A 26,727-nucleotide genomic window follows, 5' to 3' on the forward strand; every position below is an offset into this window, starting at 1 on the left:
GTAACGAAAAGCTAAATGAATAATTGAAAAAGTACTGTGAAACAATGGCCAATTTGTATTATTTACGAAGCACTAATAGTTTTTTATGACTGTATGTTAATGAGTCTTTTTCCAATAGATCTGTACTTCTCAGAACGACTATATAGATTCACTATTCAAGGTGTTTTTTAACACATAAAAAATGTCAGTATTATGATGTCATATTTGGCGAACTTGGTGGGTGTGCTAGTGAATCCCATCCGTTGTTAATCGATTACGAAATTCGAATGTAGTTTCAGCAACTTTTTATGACACTAGAACACGACGAGTTCTGAACTTCTATATTTAAAGATGTCGTTAAGTTAACGGAAATTATTTTATATTATATATATAGGTGTTAGTTAAAAACTTTGATTACTATTAATCAATTATTTTTTATTCCAGTACTCTTTCCTTCCTGATAATTAGATTATTTTTATTTTTTTCTTAAGTGCAATAATCTACATGTTTTTCAGTACATTTAACACCTGGGCTGAAAAGTCCAGGGCATAATAAAGAAAACCCTTTTTTTTGTTCAAAATTGGCTTTATGCATCAACGTAATCTCAATCAAGTGCCACACAACCATTCTAGCGCCGCTTTAACATTTCAATACCGCTTTTGTAGAATGATTTATCTTTTGGCTCAAAATATACCTCAGTTTCAGTGATAACTTCTTCAATCGAGTGAAATTTCTTGCAGATGAGAATTTTTTGAGGTCTATGAACAGCCAGTAGTCGCTGGGAGCCACATCTAGCAAATACTGTAGATGTGGGAGCAATTTGTCCAATTCATGTAGTTTTACCATTGTTTTGATTGACTTGTGACACGGTGCGTAGTCTTGATGAAATAAAATATTTTCCTTTGCCATATGCGGTCGTTTATTTGCTATTTCGGCCTTCAAATGTGTGTTGATGCATGAAACGCATTGTTGATGGTATTTCCCTTCAGTCGATGAATATTACACCACACACATCCCAAAACACTGAGGCCATAAACTTTCCAGCCGATTGTTGAACTTTCGGGCTGTATGGACGAGATTCACCAGTTGCTGTCCGTTCAGATGACGATTATATTGATTCCTGAATGAAGTGATGAATCCATGTTTCATTCATTATCACATATAGACGCCAAAATTCCGGTTTGTTACGTTTAAACATATCCAAACATTTCTCAGAATCATCACGGTGTTTTCGTCAGTAGTGTGCAAACGCGGCATCCATTTTGAACACGCTCTTTTTACGCAACTTCATTTTTCGATCATTCAAAACGATTTTGTGGATTTTTTTGATGTTTTCTGGTGTTACCAACTGATTTGGACGTCCACTGCGTTCTGCATCATCGGTGTCTTTAAGATCACGTTTTAAGTTAGCAAACGTTATAAAGTTTTTGATCCATTGCTTTGAAAATAACAAAAGTAGTGTCACTTTTAGCACATTAACTTACAAACTTATGACTAGAATATCATGAAACTTTAACAGCTTTAGAAATAGTTTTTATGCCATTTTGAAACATCATAAATCACTAGACACAAGGAACAATGAAAACAGTTGCTTTCTATGGGTGAGCGTGCTCCAAAGAGGGTCAAGTCGGTGTCGGTCGCCCACAGTTTTTTGGGATGCAAGTGGTATTATTTATATCGATTATCTTGGTAGAAGGTAAAACCAATATTGGCGAATATTATTCAGAAAAACGATCGCATGTGGTAGTGAACGAGTGCACACGTATGTGGTCATCATGGCAAAAAATCCATAAATTGCTTTATTAGCTACTACTACATCCAGCATAATGTCCAGATCTACCGTCATGTGTTTTCAGAAATGGATGAGTGGTAGGAGATTTGGATCGAATGAAGAGGTCGCCACTGAAACAAACAGCTTAAAAACACTTGACTACATAAGTTTAATTGAAAGGAGACTTGTTCAATAATAAAATGCTTTTGTTCAAAATTTAGTTCAAAAAGTCGCCTATCAAATAATATTTGTCAAACTTCCCTCGTAAGTTAATTCAATACATTTTTTATGGTTTGGTATCTTATTCATTCATTCAAATAACTTTTAGCGATTAGGGATTATAAATAAATATATGGTGGTCAAAATGTGGTTCCATGGTTATTATTTCTTTTTTATTTTATGAAAATCGTTTCTCATGTATGAATATTTGGAAATGTAAGAGAGAAATTAGTCTTCTACAAACTGTTTTTAACGAATTTTTATATCCACCTGGTCTAAAGGATTATAATATTTTAACATCAAACAACATTTTATTGAGAATATTTACAACAAATGGGCAATAAAAATTGTTGTAACATATACACAAAGAGGTGTGTATATATGTATATCAACAAAATAAACTTAATTAATTGTCACTAGGATATAAATTGTTAAGCAAACGTTTGAGTATGTATCAAATGCAATTTGAAGAAGTATGTTCAATAAGATATTATATGATCATTATAAAATATTATATATATTATAGCAAATGGGGCAATTAATGCTTACTATAATGTTAGTGAATACAGAACAGAAAGAGATTATGTTATTAAAAGTGAAAAAGGTATTGAAAGTTATTCTCCTGGATTCTTCAAGAAATTGGATTGTTTAGTTCAATGGATATTAAGGTGTTTTTATTTTTTATGAGGAAATCTACATGATGGACATAGATGTAAAATTAATACAGTATAATACTCTGAATATATGTTTCAACTAATTATACTGCTAAGTTCCCTGAAAATGTATTGCGTAAAAGTTATTACACGGAACTCAAAAAATAAATATTAGAATTGTGGTAGGAATATTTTTATTTACCTGCTATATTCCACAAACCCCATAAAGTTATATAACATTTACCGAGTAATTACCTAAATTTACATTTAGAACACTTTCCTCAAAATATCTGATTCATCACCACTGTTTTTCGGTAAAGTTTCTTTAAATATTGAAGACATATTTCTAATGAAAAATCTTTATTTGTTCCAAGCGGCTTTTTTTGGCGGGAGATACATTTTCTGATTTCTTGTATTTTGCCCGTTCTTTGTAGTATGTTACAGTTATTAAAGTGTTCATTTGAATACATGGAACAGTTGGATTTGAAATATCAAGTGATAAAGTGTCGTACTATAGACGTTTAATAATCAATAACTGGTAAGATTTTTGAAAAACTTTTTAATACGAAACAATTTTTTAACACAAACAGATATCCTGATAAATTTAAATTTTTCATCTTTGGGCCTTGATTAGAAATTTTTATCACATATCACAAAAATTTATTAGCATATATTCTAATAAAATTTTTAATAGGTCTATAATTTATCATAGACTATTTAAATAATTTTCTTTTGATCTTTTTTATTTTATTTATTTTAAAATCTACTTTTTATCAACGAGGGCTTATCTGGACTGGACCTACTGTTTAACGCGACCAACGTTAAGTGGGACCATTTTCCTTGTCGGATTTTGCATTCTGTATTCACGTTTTGCACAATTACAAATATTAAACAATCACAAACATATATTTACGACCATGCCCCATCAGAATTCGAATCCGCGACTATCGCAACGGTAAGTCGCCTTTACCACTGGTCCAACCAACCTCTTTAGTTCTTGATTATAATAATTAATCAATGTCAAATTCAACTTTCCAAAACTTTTTATTATAGTTTATTTGCACATATTTTTTAATACACTTTATTTAATATCTCTATTATTTTTCATAATAATTCATAACATTTTAGGGAATTTTCTTACGATTGGCTGTTCGGTTCATTCGTTTGGTTTGGTTTCAGTCACTTCAGAGTCTGTTCTTCTAATATTAATAACATAATATTAATGGATATATATATATATATATATATATATATATATATATTGTTGTTTTGTGATATCAATTAAAGAACACAACATATTAATATTATTAATTAGAATTTAATTAATTATAGATTAATGTGCCTGTTTAATAACTGAAATGTGTAAATAAATTGATATATAATTATATTTAATTTTTAATACACCGTCTATTCAATATATATATAGATAACCACTAACTAAAGAAACAACGACAATCACTCTGATAAACTATTGTCTATTGTCAGTAATCATTAAAACTCTTATGTCATTTTAAAAACATGTGCCTTAATTATGAGTTAATATTGCTATTTGAAATATTAATGAAAATTATTAGTACAATTTGAATCAATGTTAAAGTCTTTAAGATCAACTTTAATAAACAACAAATTCACTGTTCCACAGTAACTGTCATAACATATATACACATAACATGAGTGTATAAATAGTGCAAAGTATCCAATAAACACAAACAAATGCGGAGTACTTGAGATACAGGGACCTCATTGTTGCCAATTTCAAAATTGCTCTTAATAAAATAATAGCTTCCTTCATTGTCATCTAAAAAAGGATAATGCGTTGTTTACTGTTTAAGCTTTCAATTGCCACACATCCCGTGGGCCTATCAGGTTCGAAATTTCCTCTTTAAAAAATAGTTATAAAATACGATACAATGCGAATATTTTTATTTCATTAACATGACATTACTTTATAATTTACATGGCCTACATAGATTAATTGGTTGTTTATCTATAATTTAGATTTCTATAATTTAGATTGGTAATAATTTTAGATTTCTTCACACAATGATATTAACATTGAGAATACCCAACAATTTTTTGCATTCTTGATGTTTGCTTGTATTATGATCATTATTTCAGTTTAAAGAGGCAAGATAAAAATTGGTACAATATATATTAATTACAATGTTTCATATCATTTTATTTTCGTTCTTATTATATTTTTTTGTCTTTCTGACAGTAGGCGAGACGTAGATATTGGTTAGGTCTTAGGTTGGCTATGCTGCAGCGATCTGAACACGTGATAATCAGAAGATGCTATAGATAGTGATTCTCATTCGAGCCACAACAGTATATCATTCAATCTTCAAACGCGTGCTCCAGAGTTGTGATTCAAACTGATTACTGCATATTGTTACTGCGTTATTTCTCATTATTGTCTTTTTTGCAATAACACGCTGTCCAATTGACAATCAATTGATGCCGGTAGACATCTGCATTCTTTCATTCAGTCTTATTTTCAGTCAATTTGCTGGTAGCCATTTTCCTTTCTTTTGGATCTTTCCCATCCTATTGTCGTACGTTTAGAAAGTTGATCAATCCATCAACCGGTAAGCTGTATGAAAATAAGTTTTTCAATCAATTGTCTTTTTTGCCCTCCGGTCTGTTCTTTGTCTTTAAATCGTTGAAGTCATAATCGCCAATTTTTATATCAATGTGATGGAGCAACGTCAAGTTTCTAAATATGATGGACGTACATTAGCGGCAAATTTCTTCAAATCAAACAACATGGAATGTCCAAAATGCAACTTTGTGTGGTCCATGTTAAAACTATTAAATGGATAATTGTTACGTTATGTAGATAAGTATACAGACTGCAGAATTTAGCAACTCGGTTATATTATGTAACCGATGTTTGCATAGATACACATTTCGAATATCTGATATCGAATAACGAAATATTCTACTAAGTCATTTTGAGTACAATATTTCATTAGCCAATTATTACATTTGTTATATTTGACTTTGTTCAAGATGTGTTCAAGATAATCCTATAATAGTCTTAAATATTAGATTATATTTGATTTTATTTCTTCTATGATGTAAAACAAGTTTTATAACATAATCTAAATGATTCATGAAACCAATACAACATATTAATATATTAAAGATTTCAATTCATAACTTATGGATATTTTGAAAGAAATATATTTTATTCATATTGATTTAATTTCCAACGATTGAAATGTACTAAACTGTTATATGTTATATAAAGAATCCGTTAATATAATTAATGACAGTGCGTACTTTATGTTTTTCTGTGGGATTCCTATTATTATAGTCATCAAAATTAACAATGAAAGAGAAATGAAATATGGGTGCTAACAGTACATCAGTTCTATAATTAATAATAAAAAAGTTTCTGAGCTAATTTTTGTTATACATTAATAATGATATCAAGAAAAGTAACTCGTAAAAATCATCGTACGGTTTTCTACGGAGCCAAACTGTCAACTATGAATGTTGATAGAATTTTTAGCTGTACAAATGGCCAAATAGCAAACGAATTGGTGTACGAATTACTTTATCACATACCATATACTCTAGATTTGGTCCCTAACCACAATTGGCTGTTTTCATACTTAAATAATTAATGCTTTGGGGAAAAAGAGTTTAAGAAAGAAATAATTAAATATAAAAAAAAATAAGAACCACTCTCCACTTTATCCTTACGTCTCACTTTTTTATCATAAGGTAATTGCTGAGAGGGATTTAATGAATTTATTGGTTATTCACTTCAGATAGGAAAACATTAAAACTTATCTTTAAGTAGCAACTTCGCCGTCGCGTCACAATGCGGTGGTTTTCTTCTTGACAACTATTCGATGTCAATATGTTCAAAATGATATAACAATTAATCGTTATTTTGTTAAGCAAATTCATGTTTTCGATGAACTATTGGTCGGTTTGAATGGAATACTAATTTTCTTCCATTGCTTTTCAATTTTTACAAATCAACGTATAATACAAATACTTAAGTACCATTTGTTAAAAATTGTTTCATTGTAACTACGAAACCTAACGAAATAATTAAATTTTATCTTCCACTAAAATCCAGTAACTTAATAACCTAAATTAAGATACAATGCAAGTGTCAATTTTGTTTCCATACCAAAAAATTCCACAATTATGTCACTAATATTATTATTCAATAGTATATTTGAACAGCCATTAAGTGCACTTGTCGATTTAAAAAATATGTAAACGGAAATATATCGAAATTTACCATTTTTATTTTCGTTTGTTTTCAGATAGAATTAACAAATTGTCAGGAAACTTCATCGGGGACGTCTTTCAACCATCAAAGCCAGCTGTGATAATTGGAAAGCAAAAAACGCTTATTCTTAACAACTGTGATTCCATAGAGTTTAGAGTATATTTAGTATATGTAAATATTGCTACACAATAACTATAAACGTAGTAGAATTAGTACAATTGTTCGTTGTTCAAACTGTTCAGTCGGCAATCAAGAGATTAACTAGATGAAGATGACCAACAGTAACAGCTCTGAAGATCGAAGTCAAGAGATGCTGGGTCAGAAATTATTGGATGATGCCAAAGCAGAACAACAGATTAAGTTGGGAAAAAATTGGTCTCAACGCCAAAAACTTTTAAGTAAGTATATTTTATTTATTATCCTTCAAATAACTATATTCGATTTGGTCTTAAATAATGTTAGAGCAATATAATTTTTGTATATATCATACTATTTAGTAGCTTTAATTGCTACTGGATCGATTCCAAGAGGGTATATTCTATTTTTAGCATTAATATATAAGAGAGTTTGTATTTAGGCTACTAAAATTAGATTCAATCTGTTCAATATTTTTGAAATTCAGAAAAAAGGCGATCAATTTTTTTCATGTAATTTTGAACACACTAAATAAAGTTCGTTTAACACATTACTGTTATAGCATCTAAAGCCTAATTTGTCTCCCTTATTATTATCCATCTGATAAAATGTATCTATGTAATATTTATTTCTATAATTTGGTCACATACAATAATTCCACATAACCCTGCGGTTTTGTTGGAATTTGCAAGTAAAAAATTGAATTACATCTTCATGTAGATATTTGGTTTGTGAGTTTACTATTTTGTCTCATATTACTTAAATATCCAAGTATATATAATTTTAACGTAGTAGGGTTGGCAAGTTGTTCGTCTGTCTGCAGAAATCGTATAAAAGTCGATTCAGACTGGTGATACGCTTACTGTATTATTTTATTTCAAAATTATATATGTATGAATAACATGTTTAACAGTTAACGTGCATCTAATAAATTTAAAATGTTTCAGTGATCAAAAAACCTATGGCTGTTCTAGTCTTCTAATAAGAAAATTACGATCCATTTCGTTTTCGTTTTCGTTAACACGCAAAGGGATATAACTATGTTACTGTATTCTTCATTTTTTTCCACATCACAACACTTTTAGGCAATCAGACAGTGTCATTGTCTCTTAATTGCTCCACATTCTCTTAATAATTAATCAAGTTTTTCAATTATAACAACGCTTTGGTTATATTTATGCGATGCTGGGAGATACGCTCTTTCATCGAGTTGACCAGCTTTAGACTTACTTAGGATAATCTGACACTTAGGATAATAGGATAATAGGATATTGAATGTATTCCATAATTTTAGACTAATTCACTTTAGATAATCTTTGCAGTTTTATCCAATAATAATTTATTAATTCCTTAACTTCCATTAACATTATCTTTTTTTGTAATACCAAAAATTATCAATATTTGAGCACCACAAGATTATTTTGTTCTGTTTTTAAATAAATCGAAGACTTCAAAATATTATCAATTTTAACTTCGCAACCAAAACACTACTACATGTCTTTTTCGGAGCTATCATATCATACGACAGACCAAACCAGTCGCTGAATCTGTTCGCTGAATTTGTTCCTCAACTGGGCACTGAGCCGCATCTGGAATGAATGTTTTGGTTTCTATATTAGATCCCGGAGAGAAACATGCAGAATTTACCTTAAGCATCGTAGCCATATAAGTCTCGAAGCCATACAGAAGAATTAGTAAGATAAGTGTTGGAAGGAGGTGACTACCCTAGAAAACCCTGCTACTGCATATTGGCCATTTCGGCTTATCACTTCGTCGGTAATTACTACTTACTTATACTTATTACAGGTCAGTTGAAAAGTCCCTGGCCTACCATAGTAAAACACATTTTTTTGGCAAAATTAGTTTCTTTTATTCAGTATAATTCCCTTCAAGGGGGAAACACTGATTATAGCGGCCCTCTAACTTTTCGATACCATTTTTATAGTACGATTGCTTCAACATAGTTTATAGTATAGTAGCCTCAGTTTAGGCGATCACCTCTTCACTCGACGAAAATTTCTTCCAACATTCTTTTGAGATCTGAGAACAGGAAATAGTCGCTGGGGGTCAGATCTTGAGAATACGGTGGATGAGGAAGCAATTCGAAGCCCAATTCATGGATTTTTGCTATCGTTTTCACTGACTTGTGACACGGTGCTTTGTATTGGTGAAGCAGCACTTTCTTTTTCTTCAAATGCGGTCGTTTTTCGGCGATTTCGTCCTTCAAAGGGTCAAATAACGCTATGTAATAGTCGCTGTTGATGGTCCTTCCTTTTTAAGATAGTCAAGGAAAATTATTCTATGCGCATCCCAAAATACTGTGCCATATTCTTGCCAGCCAACTGTTGCGTTTTCCCACGCTTTGGAGCGGGTTTATCGTGTGCAGTCCACTCGGATGACTGTCAATTGGACTTCGGAGTAAAACGATGGAGCCATGTTTCATTCATTGTCACATATCAAAGCAAAAATTCGGGTTTATTACGCTTGCTCGTCTTCAAACACTGCTCCGAAGTATCAACTCGTCGTTGATTTTGGTCAAAAGTGAGCTCACACAGCACCCACTTTGCACGGAGTTTTCTCATACCTAAATATTCGTGAATTATATGATGTACACGTTCAGTTGATATCTTCAGAATATCTGCTATTTTATTCAATTTCAATTTACGGTTATTCAAATTCATTTTGTGGATTTTTTAGATATTTTAACAACCTCTTTTGGGCGTCCACTGCGTTCACCGTCTTCGGTGCTCATTTCACCACGTCTAAAACTAGCATACCAATCCTTGATGGTTGATTTTCCTGGGACAGTGTCCGGAAACTCGGCAACAAGCCCAGTTTTTGCTTCAACTATATTTTTCCCCTCAAAAAGCAATATTTTATCAACATGCAAAATTCCTTTTCATCCACTTTTTTCACAATAACAAATGTAGCTTCACTCAAAATGCTATAATTCACAAACTTATGATCCGACAGCTGTCAAATTTATACACGCATCTTTTGAGAGTTAGAGCTAACTAAAAGATAGATGGATTTAGTTCCAGCAGCGCCAGCTATGTGTCAGGCCAGGCACTTTTCAATTGACCTGTTACAGCCGAAAGCAGAGCGAAAATCAATAAAAATGTACTAAAATAAGATATCAAATGCAAACTGCAATAAAAATATTGGTATTTTTAAGACAAAACCATTGTAATATTAAAATAAAATATGTATAATTGAAATAGTTATTAATACTGAGTCGAAGCTCATAAAACCTTGGAATTTTTATATATTTTTTACATTAAATGTAGTTTCTGTAAAATTATCTAATTTCACATCACATAAAAAGATTCAATTATGTACTTTATTCCAGCAAACCGTTCTGCACCAACGCTCGTACTACCCGCGCATCAGATCTCGGCGCCCAAACTAGATCGACGAAGGTCGGACAACAGCTTGCTGGGCTCGCTGCACCGATTCCGCTTGTCGATCGGCAACGGATCTCGAGATTTGCCGAATCACGTGTGGAGCAGGTAAGATATCTTGCTGCTTTTCCGGTTTCGATTTCCCGTATCACGTACTAAACTGAGGAAACTGATTACGAATTCGCTAAGCCCGTACTGATGAAATTGCTTCGATTCGACGCCGTCAAGGCCACAACGCTGCTAAATCGAAGGCAACGAACGAGGAATCAATAAAAATTAGAGCTTCCGACATTGACCTTGCCTGTGTATTGAATAAAGCTTGAAAAATTATTTATCTAGATGACCTCACGTCACTTGAACATGACCCAATTTATCAGGAAAAACAACATATGTTAAGTATTATTGGCGGAACTTTTCTTTTAAATATACTGAAATAAATTGGCAGATCGTTAGGTTTAGTAAAACATTATAAAAAGGTAGAAAAAATAAAAATTCATCACTAGTACTTTTTCTCAACATTTCGAATAGTATACCACTCTCCTATCGGAAAAAACAGCTCCCATACCACTTCTTGTTTGAGTGTTTTTGACTAGGTGAGATGGGAATTAAGGGGTCTTAGCATATATTTTAGAGAATTATTTCCAGTTACAGTTTCATTTGATTTTAACACAATAACATATTCAATTTAAAAGTGATGCTGATATCCTGCTGGATATAACCCATGGCATTCTACATTTCGAAATATTGTAATAGATTCGTCATTCACAGGTGATAATCCGACCCATGAAATATCACAATAATGGCCTTTTTTGTAAGACATTGAATTTATTTCCTTAATTATCATTCTCAAGGCTTAGAGGGGTTTGTGTACACTAAATTTACTAATTCAAGGAATTATTCGTCGTAAGTTTTTACCGAATAGCACCTTCAATTTTTCGAAAGTCAGTGCTTTTTCTTGTCTTGCAAATCAAAACCACAATTTTTAAAACTTGCAAATATTAGACCTAATTGTGACCTGTTGATATTTCTCTATATAAATTATCAGATTTTCAATTAGTACTATTGAATTAAAACGGTAATCATAAAAGGCAGAAAATTGTGTTTTCAACATTAATTACTGCTGAGTCGATCAAACAATTTCAGAAGCTTGATAGTATTTCACTCACTCCCTAGGCAAAAGAGTATAGTTTTTGGTGTCATGTTGTTAAATATATACTATGACAATCCCAAGAGCAAAAAGTTACTAAAATCAAATGAAAATTTTACTGTACGTATCTATCGATGATCGACATTGGATGATACGATCATCCTCTTGCATGACAAAGCTCGGCATCGCGTTGAAAGACTTATGAAACAAACAAAAAATCTGAGAAAAAGTTGGGAAATAAAATATTTTGATTAATATATATTGTATCAAAATTCTTAGGCATAAATAGAGACATCTAACATACTCTAAACATATGTTAAACTAAAGTATCTTTTATAAATACTACCACAAAAATATAATGAATCTCAGCAGCACTATTATTCCAATTAAAATAATGGAACTTAATCAATAAGTTCGCCAGATATAAGCCTTATACAAAAATTCTATATATTATTTTTATATGCTCTTGTAACTAATTAAAAAATACGGAAATGAAGGCTTAGTAACAGCTGTTTTGGAACAACGTAATAAAACTAATTTTACACCAAACCTTGTAAAACTAAACAGTTTTGTAAAACGAAATGCTACGAATGAATCTACCAACATCAAATAATTCCTTTATTCTTGATATTATTTCATTTTAATTTTTATGGATCTTTGGCTACCGTAAGTAAAATTAGAATAAATATTAACAAGCTACTAGTTTTCTTTTTTTCAATTGGACGTTTCACAATCGGTTTTGATCTTCGTAGCGAGAACTCTAGGATTGAAGCACTCCTAATTATTATATATTATAAATTAGGAATCCCAAGTATTCTTCCTCTGTGGTTTGAATATAAATTTGAGGTTGTGTTTCTTTAGTGCTCTTAGCAACATTGTTTACTCACTGTCTCTGGCAATTTTAGTGTAAACTGCAGTAATTTAATTCTCCTGGCAAGTCACACCAAATCCTGATTGTTTTCTGATTATCTTCTTTCGTATATATTGGGAATTGCCAAAAATAACAAGCTTTTCGTTAATTTGAAAATTACTAAATTATTTAAAATTGTTTCACTCAATATTCTATTATAAAAACATCAAAATGATATCGATTAAGTGATGATATTGAAACATTGAACATTATATTATATTATTACAAGCGGATATCGGATCTCACGGCATCGTTCATGCGTCAATGCACCACTAATTATTTATTCATGTAAACCACTCAGGAAAATAGCGCGCTAAAACTTAAAATAATTAACTGCACGGGTAACGTGCCAAAAATTTTAAGCTAATTACTTGCTACGAAAATAAACAGCGTCTTGTTTATTGCCCTCGCGATAACTTTAATACGGTGTTTAATACATTTAAAACAAAATGTAAAGCAAATATTATTTGGTTTATGGATTCCCAGACCTAGGTGATTCCCAAATATATCTTAGCCGCTGGATAGTTTTATTTTACTTTGTGCAGAACATAGTTTTGGTTGACAACAGAGACAATATTTTCAAAAAAATACGGGTAACTTCTGTTCTATTTGCCTAACAGTATTATATAACTAGAACGAAATACAGAGAGTATAAGAGCCAGAAGGACAAATGTGATTTTACAAAAACCTGACCAAGGTTTTGATAAGGAATAATGATTTTATTCAGAAATTGACCTGAATAAATATCCAGAAAAATCCGTGAAAGTCTTGAATAATTGTATACATTGGTAAAATGGGCTTGATAGTTACTTTGACCATTACGGCGATTCTCCTGCGATTATAGCCGCGAGTTCGAATACCGCCTGTCAATTTATATTTGTAATTGTAAGCCAAATTCTGATATTTGACAAAAGAACTCAGATCAGACAGATTCACTTTGACATTAGGTGAGTAGAAGTAGATATTTTCTTTTAATGCCGTCTAAGATTCCGAGTTAGTTACTTACCAGTTAACCAGCATTAGTTGTAAAACTTTAAAACCATTTTAGATTACAACTTATTATATCAACATCATAAAAGATACTACTAGTTGAATTCTGTTCTAATATAAACGAGACCCTTACAGTTTTGCACACATCCCTCGTCACATCAAATCACCAGATACAAGACCGAATTCATAAAATATCCAGTACCGTATCATTCCCGCTATATAACGCCTCATTACTTATGAAACAACCAAATGGGGTATTAATCGTTGTCAATACAGCTCGTTAGCTAACGTCGCTCGTCAGTTTGCCTTTGATGGTCTTCTGAATTGCACAGTTTTTATTCAAATATCGATGGTATACCCTATATGGAATGGATTCCTAAATTTTGGTGACTGCAGATTCCAATAGGCTCTAGCTAACAATCTGAGTTACTAAAATTCGACTTTGGTGCCCGTAGATGCAAAACTGCAAGCTTCTGTTGGTAATCAACAATTGGTAATCCAACGTTAACCTATCTTCTTTTCTTCATAAATAAGTTGATTTTCATTAACTGAATAAATTAAAAAGAGAACAGCTTTATGATCTCTCTACAATCTCACCCATTTCACCATTCCATTCTACATTTATAGAACTTGTGGATTTTAAAAACCAAAACTTTTACTTTTATATAAGTGGAAACTTATTGGATTGATCGTTGGGGTAATACTGCCGCCTCAATTCCATTGTATTATAAGCGAAACTTTTATAGGGAAAACAAATCGCTCGTCATATTACGTCACCGAACACTATAGCGATTTCTCAGAGCATTCTGCGCTGTATATTTTTTTCTAACATAATATATGTATGTTCTATTCAAATATTAGTTATATCATCTGCAATTTAAAACAGTAAGAAGCTCGTTTAGCAGTAATGATATCGTTCATATTTTAGTCAAAATGAAGTCTTACACCATAAACACTTATCGCCAGTTAAAAAATTAATCTAACCATATGAACACGTAATAAATAAACGGTTCAAATAATATTCTGCAGCATTGTCAACGAATTATACGTACTCGTATCTTTTTTAAAAATTTTGCATGGTACATTCGGAAGTTATTTTTCATTTTTGCGGTTTTGAGCTGCGGCCACAATATGACCAAAATTTAAAAAAAAAACTTATTTACTCAGTGATATTGAAAGAAGGGTGACACATCATTTTTTGGTTTTAAAATATATCATGAATGTTTTATATCAAGTATCAAAATAGCACGTTTAAACTTTCCCAGGATATTATTACTTTCACAAGTATTATTTCACACTTACTAGTATATTGTTTTTAAAAATATCATCGTTCATTATGATTCTTTAAACTTCTTGACTGATTTGCTTGTACATGCATCATCTTAGACTAGACTAGACATTGCAAGCACTTGCAAAAAAGGCGTTCGAAAGAGACTAAAACTCAGATGAAAAAGAGTTTGAGATTAAAGTCCGCCTATTTCTAACATCTATCTTGCCAATTATTCTGTATGGGTCCGAGACTTAGATACTGTTACTCTCTGACATATGGAAGCTTAAGGTTTTATGCGATACTCGAGGCAAGTTATACATGTTTCTCTCCGAGATCATGTTATAAATAAAGTTATTCGTTTAAGATGCGGTAATCAGAATACAGAACAAATTTGGAACACACAGACACGTAGATACAATGGTTCGGAAATATCTGTTAAATGGGCAGTGAATGAAGTCTTCACAGATTTTTATGGCGGAATCGACCATTTTAATGGAAGACGCAATGAACTGCTCCGAAAAAAACATGAATCAAAATTATCGAAAACGATCAGGAAAATAGAACAGGCCGATTGCCAACTCTGACGAGATTTACCGAAGAATATTCGAAGTCCAGCGGTACCAACCGTAACAACGTGTTGGTTTAGATGTAGACCGAGACCTGAGATAGGGATTGATGATGATGATGATGACGTATATATTTGGTGAGATTTTACAAGGGTATCAGTGAACAACTTTATTTAGAATTTTGCAGAAAACATTGCTTTCTTGCCCGCTTTTGTTATTATAGTTTTTAATAATCTTTCTAATTGTTACTGAAGAAATATTACAATTACTGTTCATTATTTTTAACATGTATAAGAAAAAATAAATATAATCAATTTTACAGATATACAAAGATTTTAGAAACGCAACTAAATAAGTTCTCAGCATTAATCCTACTGGTTATCGAGGAACCATCTCATAAGCATCATGAAACCTAGTTAATGGCATGACTAAAATAGTTGTCCCTTGTCGGGTTTTATACTTTTACCTATGCATATAATGAAAAACGTAAATTAACATACATGCCCAGGCAGGATTCGAAACCATACTGTTACAATAGTGGTCATCAAGCCCGTGTCATATTTTTATTTTAACACAATGAATAACACTGTTTTACATGTATGTAAAATTACGTGTATTTGTGTGCCACTTAATTATTTAATTTATAGCTACAAAACAATGCCCGATTTATCGATTAAAAATATAGTATTCCTGTTCTTATTAATGCTAGTGATTTGAAAAACATTATATGGCTATATACAATTCAACGAATTTTAGTTTGATGGTGGTTATTAATGAAATCGAACATTTTTAATATTATCGACTCACTTTGAGTTATTCACCGTTGAATTTAGAAAGACATGACATGGTCTTTCCTCTTCACAATATACAACAATATAGAACAAAATAAATCAGGTATGCATCTTATTAAGCAAGTAGATTAAGATTAAGTAGCAAGTTATTAATCAAGTGTAAAAGTGAATCAAAAGTCACCCTAATATAATTGATAGAATAAATAGTTGTGCACAATAAGAAATAGTATATAAAATAATATAATTTTATAACAATATGTTTACCTAAAGTTATCTAGAAACGTGGTAAATGTAAAAGTGAATGAAGGTCTGGTAAATAATTGAAATCATTGGGAAAAAAATGGCACAGACAGACTTTGAACCTAATATTATCTAAACACGTTAAGAGACGGATACTATGTAAATGAAATCTGGGTTTATATCAAATCCAAACAACTGACATGTGTAAATAGCTGCGTTTTAGTGTTTTTTTCATCTCATGAGATTATTCGTCAACTGTGGGACTAAACTTTCGACGTTATCTTAAAATTTCCTTTTTATAGGTTATAACATAACCAAAATGTTAGAGTTAAATTTAATTTAATTATCTTAATGACAGGTCAAGCTGCAGTGGCAATGGATCCTATATTCACTAACAATAGAAAAATGCATTCGAGTGCTACTTGCTATTAAGAGGTGATGTGAACCAAGAGGATTTTTGTCGGATTTACAGTGATTTATAGGGTAAAATTGTAGGGTCACTGGATGGAATAAGAATAAAGTTGAGAGAAACTATTTTGATTATTAATTCAACTAAACTGTAAATTTATGTATTGATTTACGTTTCATTTACGCTAACTTATTAAACTTCCGACTACATATACCAAAACTCAAAATTTATTATGTCTCTGTTTATAATCCAATATTTATTAAAATAATTATTGTAAGTATGTCTGGCGAAATGTTGATAATTTGATCATAGTAATATGGTTAGAAGCATATTTTCTTAGAGGTTTGCCAGGTTGGAGGAATGATATGAAATTATGTAACTATTTCATTAACAATTTGATTAAAAAAGTTGTAATGTAAATATGTTGTATAAATAAATAAAGCTTAATAATACGTATAATAATTAATAATAAGTCCTCCTACTATTACGATAGCCGCGGGTTCGAATCCTGCTGGGGCATGGACCTAAATTTATGATTTATGTTTGTGATTGTTTAAAATTTGTGGATGTTCTAGGCAAGAGTGTAAAATCCGACAATGAAAATGATCCCATTATCCATTAATTATAACATAGGGATAGCGGTGTTTAAGTTAATTGTTGAATAATATATAAATATCCTGTAATGAGCTGTAAGGGTTTAGCCAAGTAGGTCACCTTAACTGGAAATCCCTTTTATACGTAATCGAAAAATTTGATTTTTAAAACACGGCCATATTTGTTTAAGAAAATCTACGGTATAGTTTCTGCCATGTTATAAAAAATAATTCTACAAGTTGCCTAACCTATACAACTGAGTATTTTGAATATTGGTATTTTTATTTTCTATAATCTATTGATTTATATCTCATCTTAAGGAGTATTCTAGTCTACACATTTGAGAAAGTAGCTTTTTTAATTTTTTAAATTTTTAAAGCTTAACTTTTTAAGAATATGCCCTTAATAAATAATTTTCCTTTATTCTTGTTTTTCTTTCATTGTTTTTTCGTTTTTTAGTCCCTCAATTTTATGTAAGTCAAGGGTAGCTCTTATCTTTTTTAAATACCTTTTTAAATATGGTGTTCTAGAAAAAAAACTTAAATTCAGATAAGAGATAAGATATATATATTTCAGATACTTGTTTAGGCTTTATTAGAAGGGTGTTCAAACTATTTACAAGGGTTTCAACTATTTCATTATGCTATCAAAGATTCAATAGGCATGCACATTATTAATTTACGTTTTGTAACATAGCATGTGTGGAACGTTAGTCGATTCTAGCTAGTTCCTGAGAGCTTCATACCACTGTATATGCAAAGCAAATATTAAACCTATTTTTGTAATTTAAAAAACCACAATACTAGGCAATGTACATATCGACATTCAAGGTAACCCTAATCCAACCGACTTCCGATTCTATTTGTACAGATGTCGATAATAAGGTTCGTTATTACGCGTTTCATTTTTGTTTTGTCGTCACGTCGGAAAAAAAAACGAATAAATGCGGACATTATTCAACAATGTTTTTATTCCACGCTCGTTGAGTTTGTACTAAAGAACTTGTTTACAAAATATATAAATAATTTCGTAGAGACTGAAGTGTGATAGAAAATAATTGCTGTTCAATTATAAATTAGCTATTTTTAACAGCTACCAAATATCAATCAATTTATCACACCCTTTAATGAATAATTTTAATTAATTTTTTAGCAATTATCTTGTCTCTGTGTCGGGGGTCATTTCTTATGAGTAAACTTCCAAAAGAAGGAAGTCCCAATCCATCCCAAATTTTATGTTTTTTTAATTATTAATAGTCATTACCTACTAACTTACAATTACTTATACTTATTCTCTACAGTAACTTAAAAGTAGGTACTTGTGTAGGAAGACCAATTGGTCCTTACCTAATAAAATAAAATAAAGGTTAGTAACACTTTTTAGTGTATTTGCCATTTAGTGCACTTTACTACATAACTACACAAGATCACATGGTTTGGTACTTTTGGTTGTTGAGTTGAGTAGTTCAGTGTTGTCCATGAGTTGGAGCACTTCGGTGTTTACAGTAACGTTTACGAACAGTTGTAATCCGAAGGTCTCGGTGTAAGCAACTATTCCTGTAGTATCTGGGCTTACCAACAACATTTCTCAGTGCTAATATTACGTTATTCTAAAATACTTCTATCATGTTGATATTACTTGTCCAAGAACATTTCAATAACTGATCCGTGGTTCTATATAGGTTTTAGTATCTGCTTGTATAACAGCAACTTATTACGCACGGATAACTTAAATGTTGTTCCAAATAACTAATGCGTTTTTTGAATTTTAATTCGAGTCATTTTTTTTCTTTTTGATATACTCTTTCCATGATGTACTGTTGGGCTGCTACTATTATATTATTTAATTATATATGATTGATTTTAAATCTTTTAACACGAATTATAAAAAATGACGGATTCTCATGGTGTTTATCAATATTTGTTAGAGAAAAAATATTGCTGTTCACTAGTGTCCAAGTTTACTGGATCTCTCGTTCATATAAATGATTTCCACATAAGTGTCATATAAAAACATTCACGCGTTGGCATTCCTTAAATGATCCGTGCTTATTATGCAGCAAAGTTGACTGTTTCCTAATTCCTTTCTACCAATAATATCTGAATCCACACTGACATCCCCCTTTCCCTTAGAGGCTTCATCGGAGACGGCGTGCAACATTGCTAAGTCCTGGATACAAGCTGAAACAAACTATTATTTTTTATTTTTTCTCCCCCTCCCAAACAGTTCACCATTTACTCAACAGCTGACCCCACCTTATCTTTCTCAAATCTACGTTTGGGCTAAATGATATCGAAAATTGTTTTGTCGACCACAATACCAATAGACTTATTTTATTTATAAGATATAGAAATAGTTGATTTAGTAATAGTTAAGCTGTCTGAAAGCTCTTTGAGAATTTTCAGTTCAGTATTCGTCCAATAGGTTTTGTAATTCATTGTCTTAGAACTTTTATGATCCCCAGGCCATTATTTATCATTAACTATCTATTCACGATTTATAATATATATTATATATTGCCCGTTCAATAAAACAGTGAACTCGCGTCATCTATTATTGTGGCGTCAAAACATCAGCTTTGAATTTTACTTCATTTTGTCATTGATGTATAACAAAATTCTAATCTAAATAAAAGTAATTAAACCATAATTTATTTTAACATTATTGTACATCTAATGCATATATTACAGAAGGGCTTAATCTATACATTAAACAATTAACAATTAAACAGCTAACTAAAGTAACACACCGCCAATAATACAATAGTTTTTAGTTTAGATTAGTCTGAGTTCTAGGTGCTTAACCCTAAGGTGGATTATTAAGGCCTAACCCACCTAACTAACAATTGTATATCCAAGTAATATATTTTATTTTACATAGACACCATATTTACTTTTTACGTTTAATTATTGTTTCCTTCGTTACGGCGTTTCCTTGTTAAGTCATTTTGATAACACTGTATTTCTTTTGTTACTATGTAAATATTTTATGATGAAATTATATTTAATCACTTTATTCTCCTTATTGCATTTGCCATATCTGCAAAACAGTTAATTCATCCTATTTCTCTTTTACTTTAACCAAATGCTCATATATATTGTGAACAATTATACACATATCTTTACACACAATTGCCTTTAGTTGTTTCCACTCTCATCACCCTGTCTCGGTAATTGTCAGCATTGAATCATAATCCTACATCACAAGTTTCATTTAGACAACAGGAGTCAGCTCCATACTATGGTATGGAGCATTGTCCATAACAATAACTAGTGGTTCCCGCAAGTTCTCTAACAGCTGATTTTCAAACCAGCGCAATAACAGGTTATGGTTCATGTCTCCATGGTAGTCACCCTTGGACTTGGAGGAAAACTCTAACTCTGTGCCAGGAATTAAGCCATTTCTGTTTAAAGTATGAAGAATAATATATCTGCAATTAATTATTAATAAATATTATGATTAACAAAACCTAATCAAAATTTTATCCTAACATTTACCTTTTTTGATCAACTTTCGTTGTCTTTATGCTATTTTTAATATAATCTGCCATAAACGACCCAATGTTCTATTTTGAAATATTTATGTCTCATATAAACAATATATTTTGTCATTATTCAGTGTCATTGATTAATATTAATTAATAATATATATTTCTTAAGACGGACCTAAAATTTAGTCTAAATAGTAAAAAATTAAATGAGTTAACCGTGCTTGCTAAAAAGCTTCTTTTTTATGTTAAAAAAAATGGTTGTTAGAATTAAAGTGGCGATAAAACTGTACAAAAATCCAATAACTCAAAAATCCAAGTGCTCTTGGCAATACAATAGGTTATAAATCTGTTTGATATTTACAACGTAATAACGAACAAATGGTAGATAAAACGAACGTAAACTGCAGAGGATACGTTTAAATTAGTCATCAAAGCGATGGGAATGGCGCGCAGGCAGTTGTTACATGTTTGAATTATTGTATTTGTAATATTCTATTATATTCTATATTTTGAACTTTGTCTGGCCAACAACAGTATTGCCTGGACATTAAAATAGATCCAGGAGACTTGGCCAAAATCGTATTTTTTCGCGTATATCGTCTGGATATCGCGACATAACATTCTTTAGTTTTAAATGGCACGCGGATGTTGTCGCATCGTCTGCTAACGTTGTGATTTTATTTACAGATCAGTGAAGTATGTTTTTGTTGCTTTCAATCAACAATACAGACATTTACCTACAAATTATTTGTTAAACGTGAAGTGGTTATCTACGTTGTTCGGAAGTACCAAAAATAGTTTCTGAAGGACTTCGAAGATGTTATTTTTTCGCTATACGTTGTCAAATGGAAAACTCATTGTTTTTATGCCAAAATATGATCATTTTCGGCTTGACCTCAAAAACAAAACAACCCAAGCTATAAAAGCTAAAATTGTTTTTAAAATCGTAAAGTGTACATGTGATTTTTAAAAATAATCCGTAAACCCCTAAATATGGATTTTTAGTATAATGGTCGATATTACCGCACTTTCATTTAAAAAACAAACATAATCGATTATAAATTGAAAGTTTTCAGATAAATAAAAGTCAATTAAACCCGAGGGGCAAACTTATTGATAATTATTATTATAAATAGTTTCGATAAATAAAATAATTTCATTTGGAGATTTCGCTGTTATCATTTATTTTACGACATGTCGCGATTGTGAATTGTGCCGTGGACAGCAGTCTTAGTAAATATGCTAACAGAGTCATTCGGTAATGTGAATGCCGGATTAAGGAGATGTTTATCGCAAGTCTCGGTTCTGGCCAGTAAGGCGGGACATTCCGGCGAGGAGGCGTGGCACCATACTTGGTCCAGGTAAATATAATTAAATCGTTTTTATGGCCACATTCATAGAATCATTATAAATGGTATTATGTAAGTTGTTGTTTAGTAAAACTGAACTGTATTCGTAGAACACTGACTAGGGGAATTATGACCTAAACCATTATTGTATATTTGAAATGCAAATTTAATATTTTCTCTAAGTCCACATTGTGTGTATTTAATTATTTAATGTTTTAAATTTTGGAATTAAATCGTAGTTTTTGCAAAGGTTTGTGTAGGTTGTAAAGAATTCTGTTATCACTTCCAAAAGAACTGTTATTATGCATCTTTTTTACTATATTTTATATAGTTAAATTCATAATAGTATAGTAAATAGCAAAATCTTATCAAATATGTCGGATTTTGTACCAAATACATTATTTATGCGGCAGAAATAACACTAGGTCAACCAATCACCAATCAAGGTCAATTATCAATTGAAAAAATTTTAATTTAAAGAAAAGAGGTTTAATTTTCTCTATTGCTAGCCATTAATCATTCGTTCTTACCCAGATATTGATATATCATCATTCAAAATAAGTGCGATTGAAATCAACAATTAATATATAGTGAGAAGGGTAGGATTTGATATTATGTGACCAAGCGTTGTATATTAACTTTAGCTTAGGAGAATAATCAGTTTCAAATGGGCATGTTTTTATCGGCGAAATACCCAATTATTTGAGGAGAGCTTTTAAATTTTTTTTTTGAATCTGTAAATAAAGGGACAGAATGTAATCTCTCATATATAAAGTTGTCACCAAGTTTGGAGCGTCTGAGTCGGCAGATGGTGCGCTAAGTGGGAATATTTAAATTATCTTTTTTAATTCAAATATTTTACGGATTTTACGACGAGGGGGAATCGCCGCTTAAGGATTGAAGAAATATCATCAGATATTACTTGGGTCTCAATTTCATTGGGTATCAGCTATGGAAGTGTTCAATCCATCATCACTAATCAACTTGGCTTTAGAAAAATTAGTGCTCGCTGGATCCCAAAGTTGTTGACTGAAAATCAACAGGTCAGGTCGATCAGTGAAACACATATGAATCGATGTCGACAAGGATGGGAGTTTTTTTTAGGCGTATTGTCACTTGTGATGAGATATAGGTTCATCATTGCACTCCCGAATCAAAAATGGCCAGTAAGGAGTGGCGAAGAAATGATGAAGGTTATCTAGTCAAAGCTAAAACCCGTTCCTCAGCCGAAAAAGTGTTTACAACTGTTTTCTTTGACTCAGGGGGAGTTTTACTCATTGATTTTCTTCACAAACAACGAACAGTGAATGCGGTTTACTATTCTGAGTTGTTATAGTCGACTCAAATCGCGTATTGAAGCAAACGACGGAGTATGTCCATCCGAGGCGTCATCATCCTTCATGACAACGCCAGGACACACACCGCAGTTTTGATATGGAATAAATTGGAAGAAATGCACTGGAAAACCTTCGAGCACCTTCCTTATAGCCCTGACTTGTCACCTTTTGATTATTTTTTATTTGCGCCCTTGAAAGAATCACTATATGCGGAATCCGCTGACAACTTACCCTCAAAATTTTTATGAAAAAGGAATATTCAAGCTTCCAAATCGGTGGCAAAAGTGCGTAGAGGCACGGAGATGACTACATTGAAAAATGTTTAGTGCTAATCTGACAATTATTGTGTTTAACCGCTCCGTTTACTTCCTTTGAACATATCATTATATTTGTAGTACTAATATTTTTCTAAACTTAATTCGTTAACTAAATCAATTAAAATTATAATGTGAGCTAAACTAACTCGCTGATTCCAATATGTAGCTTGTAGTCCTATTTCCCTTTTCAAAAGGTAAAGGCAACTGATCTGTGAATATATACATATTATGTATTTTAATTCAATTATACTGATTTGCAAAAAAACATAAGAGCTGTTTAGGTTTTGTAACGTAATATTCTTGTTTTTGGGTGTGCTGAATTTGAAAATAACTTCCTTATTGTCACACGACGACGCGTTTCTTGATAATTTGGTTTTTGAAAAATACTGTTTTATCTACAAACCATTAACGATACACTTTTTAATCTAATATTCGTTCACTGGCATACACTGAAACTTTTTGTTTTTCCCAATGATGCTCCTCTTTGTACATTTTCGCTTGTTGAAAAAATACAAAAGAAGGAGTATCATGAAGGTCTCTCTGAGGTGCCCAACAGTAGTCTGATATCATTGAGATGCTCCATATTTATTGGTACCTTTTCTCTATCTTCTTAATGCCCTGGTGTGTCGTTCATCTTTCTCTACACTCACATCTCCGAAATTTTACAAAAAGTAGTGGTGGTGAAAGAATGAATGACATGAGAATTTAATCAAAATTGTCGACAATTTAGGGCATTATTTGAAGCTACTCAAGTGATACAGAGACTTCTTTGATCAGTATATGGGAATGAATGAAATCTGGATAAATTACAGATGTCGATAGCTAAGAAAAACATTGATATTTCGATATTTTAAAAATATCGATATATTAAAAGTATCGATACCAAACCACGCAAAATTCACTTGGTATCAGGGGCGGCGTTGGTCAGATATTCCAAAAGTTCGATTCTCCCCTTCGATAGCCCTCGGTTTTTCATAGAGATATTTTACTTTATAACTAAAAGTTAAAAATAAAATCGAAAATATATCGATGGTTTTTCGGTTTCCCTAGGATCTACTATTAGACCTGAATCAAAAAGATTCCGGTCTGAGGAAGGCCTCGAGAATAATTCTTGATGAGTATGTTAATGAATAAAATCTAAATGCTAACAAACATGTTCTTACATAGAGTAAATCATTTAATATGATTAGATATCCTCTTCTTATTGACCCAAATATAATATTTGACCATGACACTTATTTTATTTAACACACTAAAAAAATAACTAATTATCAGAATAAAAGCCAATTTAATAGTGGGCTAAATTTAAACCGCAATTTTTAAGTAATCTTAAACATGTTATTGTTGCGGTAATTTTTTCTTCTTTAACATTGTTATTTCAGTGAAAGGTTTGATGTAATTTACCGATCGTTAAAGTTTTGTTTTCTCATGCGAGAAATCGCAATTTAATTGGATATTCGGCAAGTATAAGGTGAAAGCCGTAACGTGTGTCGGAAGATGTCTCGAACCGCGTTTAAAATTGTCCGAATTACCATTGTTCGTTTTTCACTGTTGTAATCGAATAGAATGTATCCGCAGCTTGTTGAATAATACATCGGAAAATATAAATATATAATTATTCAAATATGTTACTGCAATAATCATTAAAAATATGGAATAATTTTTAAAATTAAAAAAGCTACTTCCAGATCCAGGTTACAACATACTCTAATCTTACGTATTGTGTCTGATTCACAGGGCGGATCTTTCAAACTGGTAAGGACACAATGACTATGACCTACCCTGAGAATAGTGCCGTCCTCTCAGTGTATTCTGACCCAAAAACTAATTCGTTCCAACGTCAGTGCCATCTAAATAAAATCGAGAGATAGTTTAACCAATGTGGCATAAAGGCAAACCAAACCAAGACCACTCACGTAACTTACGTATTGAGAATAAAATTGTGTTCGTCGGTAAAATTATATAACGAAAACATCTTACAAGAGGAACATGCAAAATACTTGGGCCTTATATGAACTGATAGAAGCACATCTGCACCAAGCGTAAACGGCTCGACACGAAACTCCGTGTATTGGTTAATAGATCGCCACTCTCGCTTAAGCAACGAGAGCAGAATTATGCAGCATCATCAAGATATTCTAGATATGCAGCGTTCAATTTTGGGGTATAGCAAGCATCAATATTGCAATATTAAAAACATTCCAGCACAAAGCTTTAAGGAACATGCTCAATATTCCTCAAAGCATGAGCAATAGGTACATGTTCTCGATATATCAATATGAGAAAAGTGAAACAGCTTTATAAAAACGAGCTGGCATTGGCTCTGAGTGGAATAAGACAACAGCTTGTAAGGCTCAAGCTATTGACAAGCGTAGTAAAAGATTCAACAAACAAACGATTTAGTATTTGAACAACATAGTGACTTAGCCCTGGCGCAGGATATAGGAGCAAAAAAATCAAAGCTGTATACAGTCTCACAAATATTTTAGCAAATTTTTACATTATTTTTGAAACCACCGAATTTCATAAACAAGGTGTGATTTTTGTTTTATCCTGTTGATTTTGACTGCCTGGGACGTGCTGGTCTGTTTTTACACTCAGTATTGTTTTGTAATTTTTGTTTAACAAGTCGTCTCTTCTTTGCGTTAAATAAAATTATATTATTAAGTAAACCTTACTAGTTTCTGTTTTCTAAACCCTCTGACATATTATAACTAGCCCAGCCGGTAGGATTCCGAGGGGATTATAGAGCTATTTTGAAATCATTCAATTAACCGAAGTCCAATTAATTATTAAGAAAAAAAGACGAACTAACATTAGATTGGCGATCATTGTGCAATAAGTCGAAGCGTTCCTTAGCGTCATTAAATAGATGTCGTGCAAATGTATCGCAGCGGAAACTCT

General features: G+C 31.7%; 1 protein-coding gene across 3 annotated transcripts in view; it reads left to right on the forward strand.

Annotated features, from left to right (window-relative positions):
* The window catches only part of LOC143198246 (G protein-activated inward rectifier potassium channel 3), a 90,630-nt gene that overhangs the window by 45,237 nt on the left and 18,666 nt on the right, over positions 1 to 26,727 (forward strand). For 2 of the 3 annotated variants that reach the window (XM_076407379.1, XM_076407386.1), the window contains exons 2-3: positions 6,912 to 7,275; positions 10,362 to 10,521. In XM_076407379.1, coding sequence (XP_076263494.1) covers positions 7,143 to 7,275; positions 10,362 to 10,521 — 293 coding nt within the window. In that variant the 5' untranslated portion in view covers positions 6,912 to 7,142. Of the gene's footprint in view, positions 1 to 6,911; positions 7,276 to 10,361; positions 10,522 to 21,446; positions 22,182 to 26,727 lie in introns of those variants that run through there. The other variant, XM_076407393.1, reaches the window with a different exon arrangement.

Source organism: Rhynchophorus ferrugineus, unplaced genomic scaffold (assembly GCF_030347505.1).
Source record: "Rhynchophorus ferrugineus isolate W39M unplaced genomic scaffold, kcgeb_rfMv2 rfM1, whole genome shotgun sequence".
Classification (NCBI taxonomy): Eukaryota; Metazoa; Arthropoda; class Insecta; order Coleoptera; family Curculionidae; genus Rhynchophorus; species Rhynchophorus ferrugineus.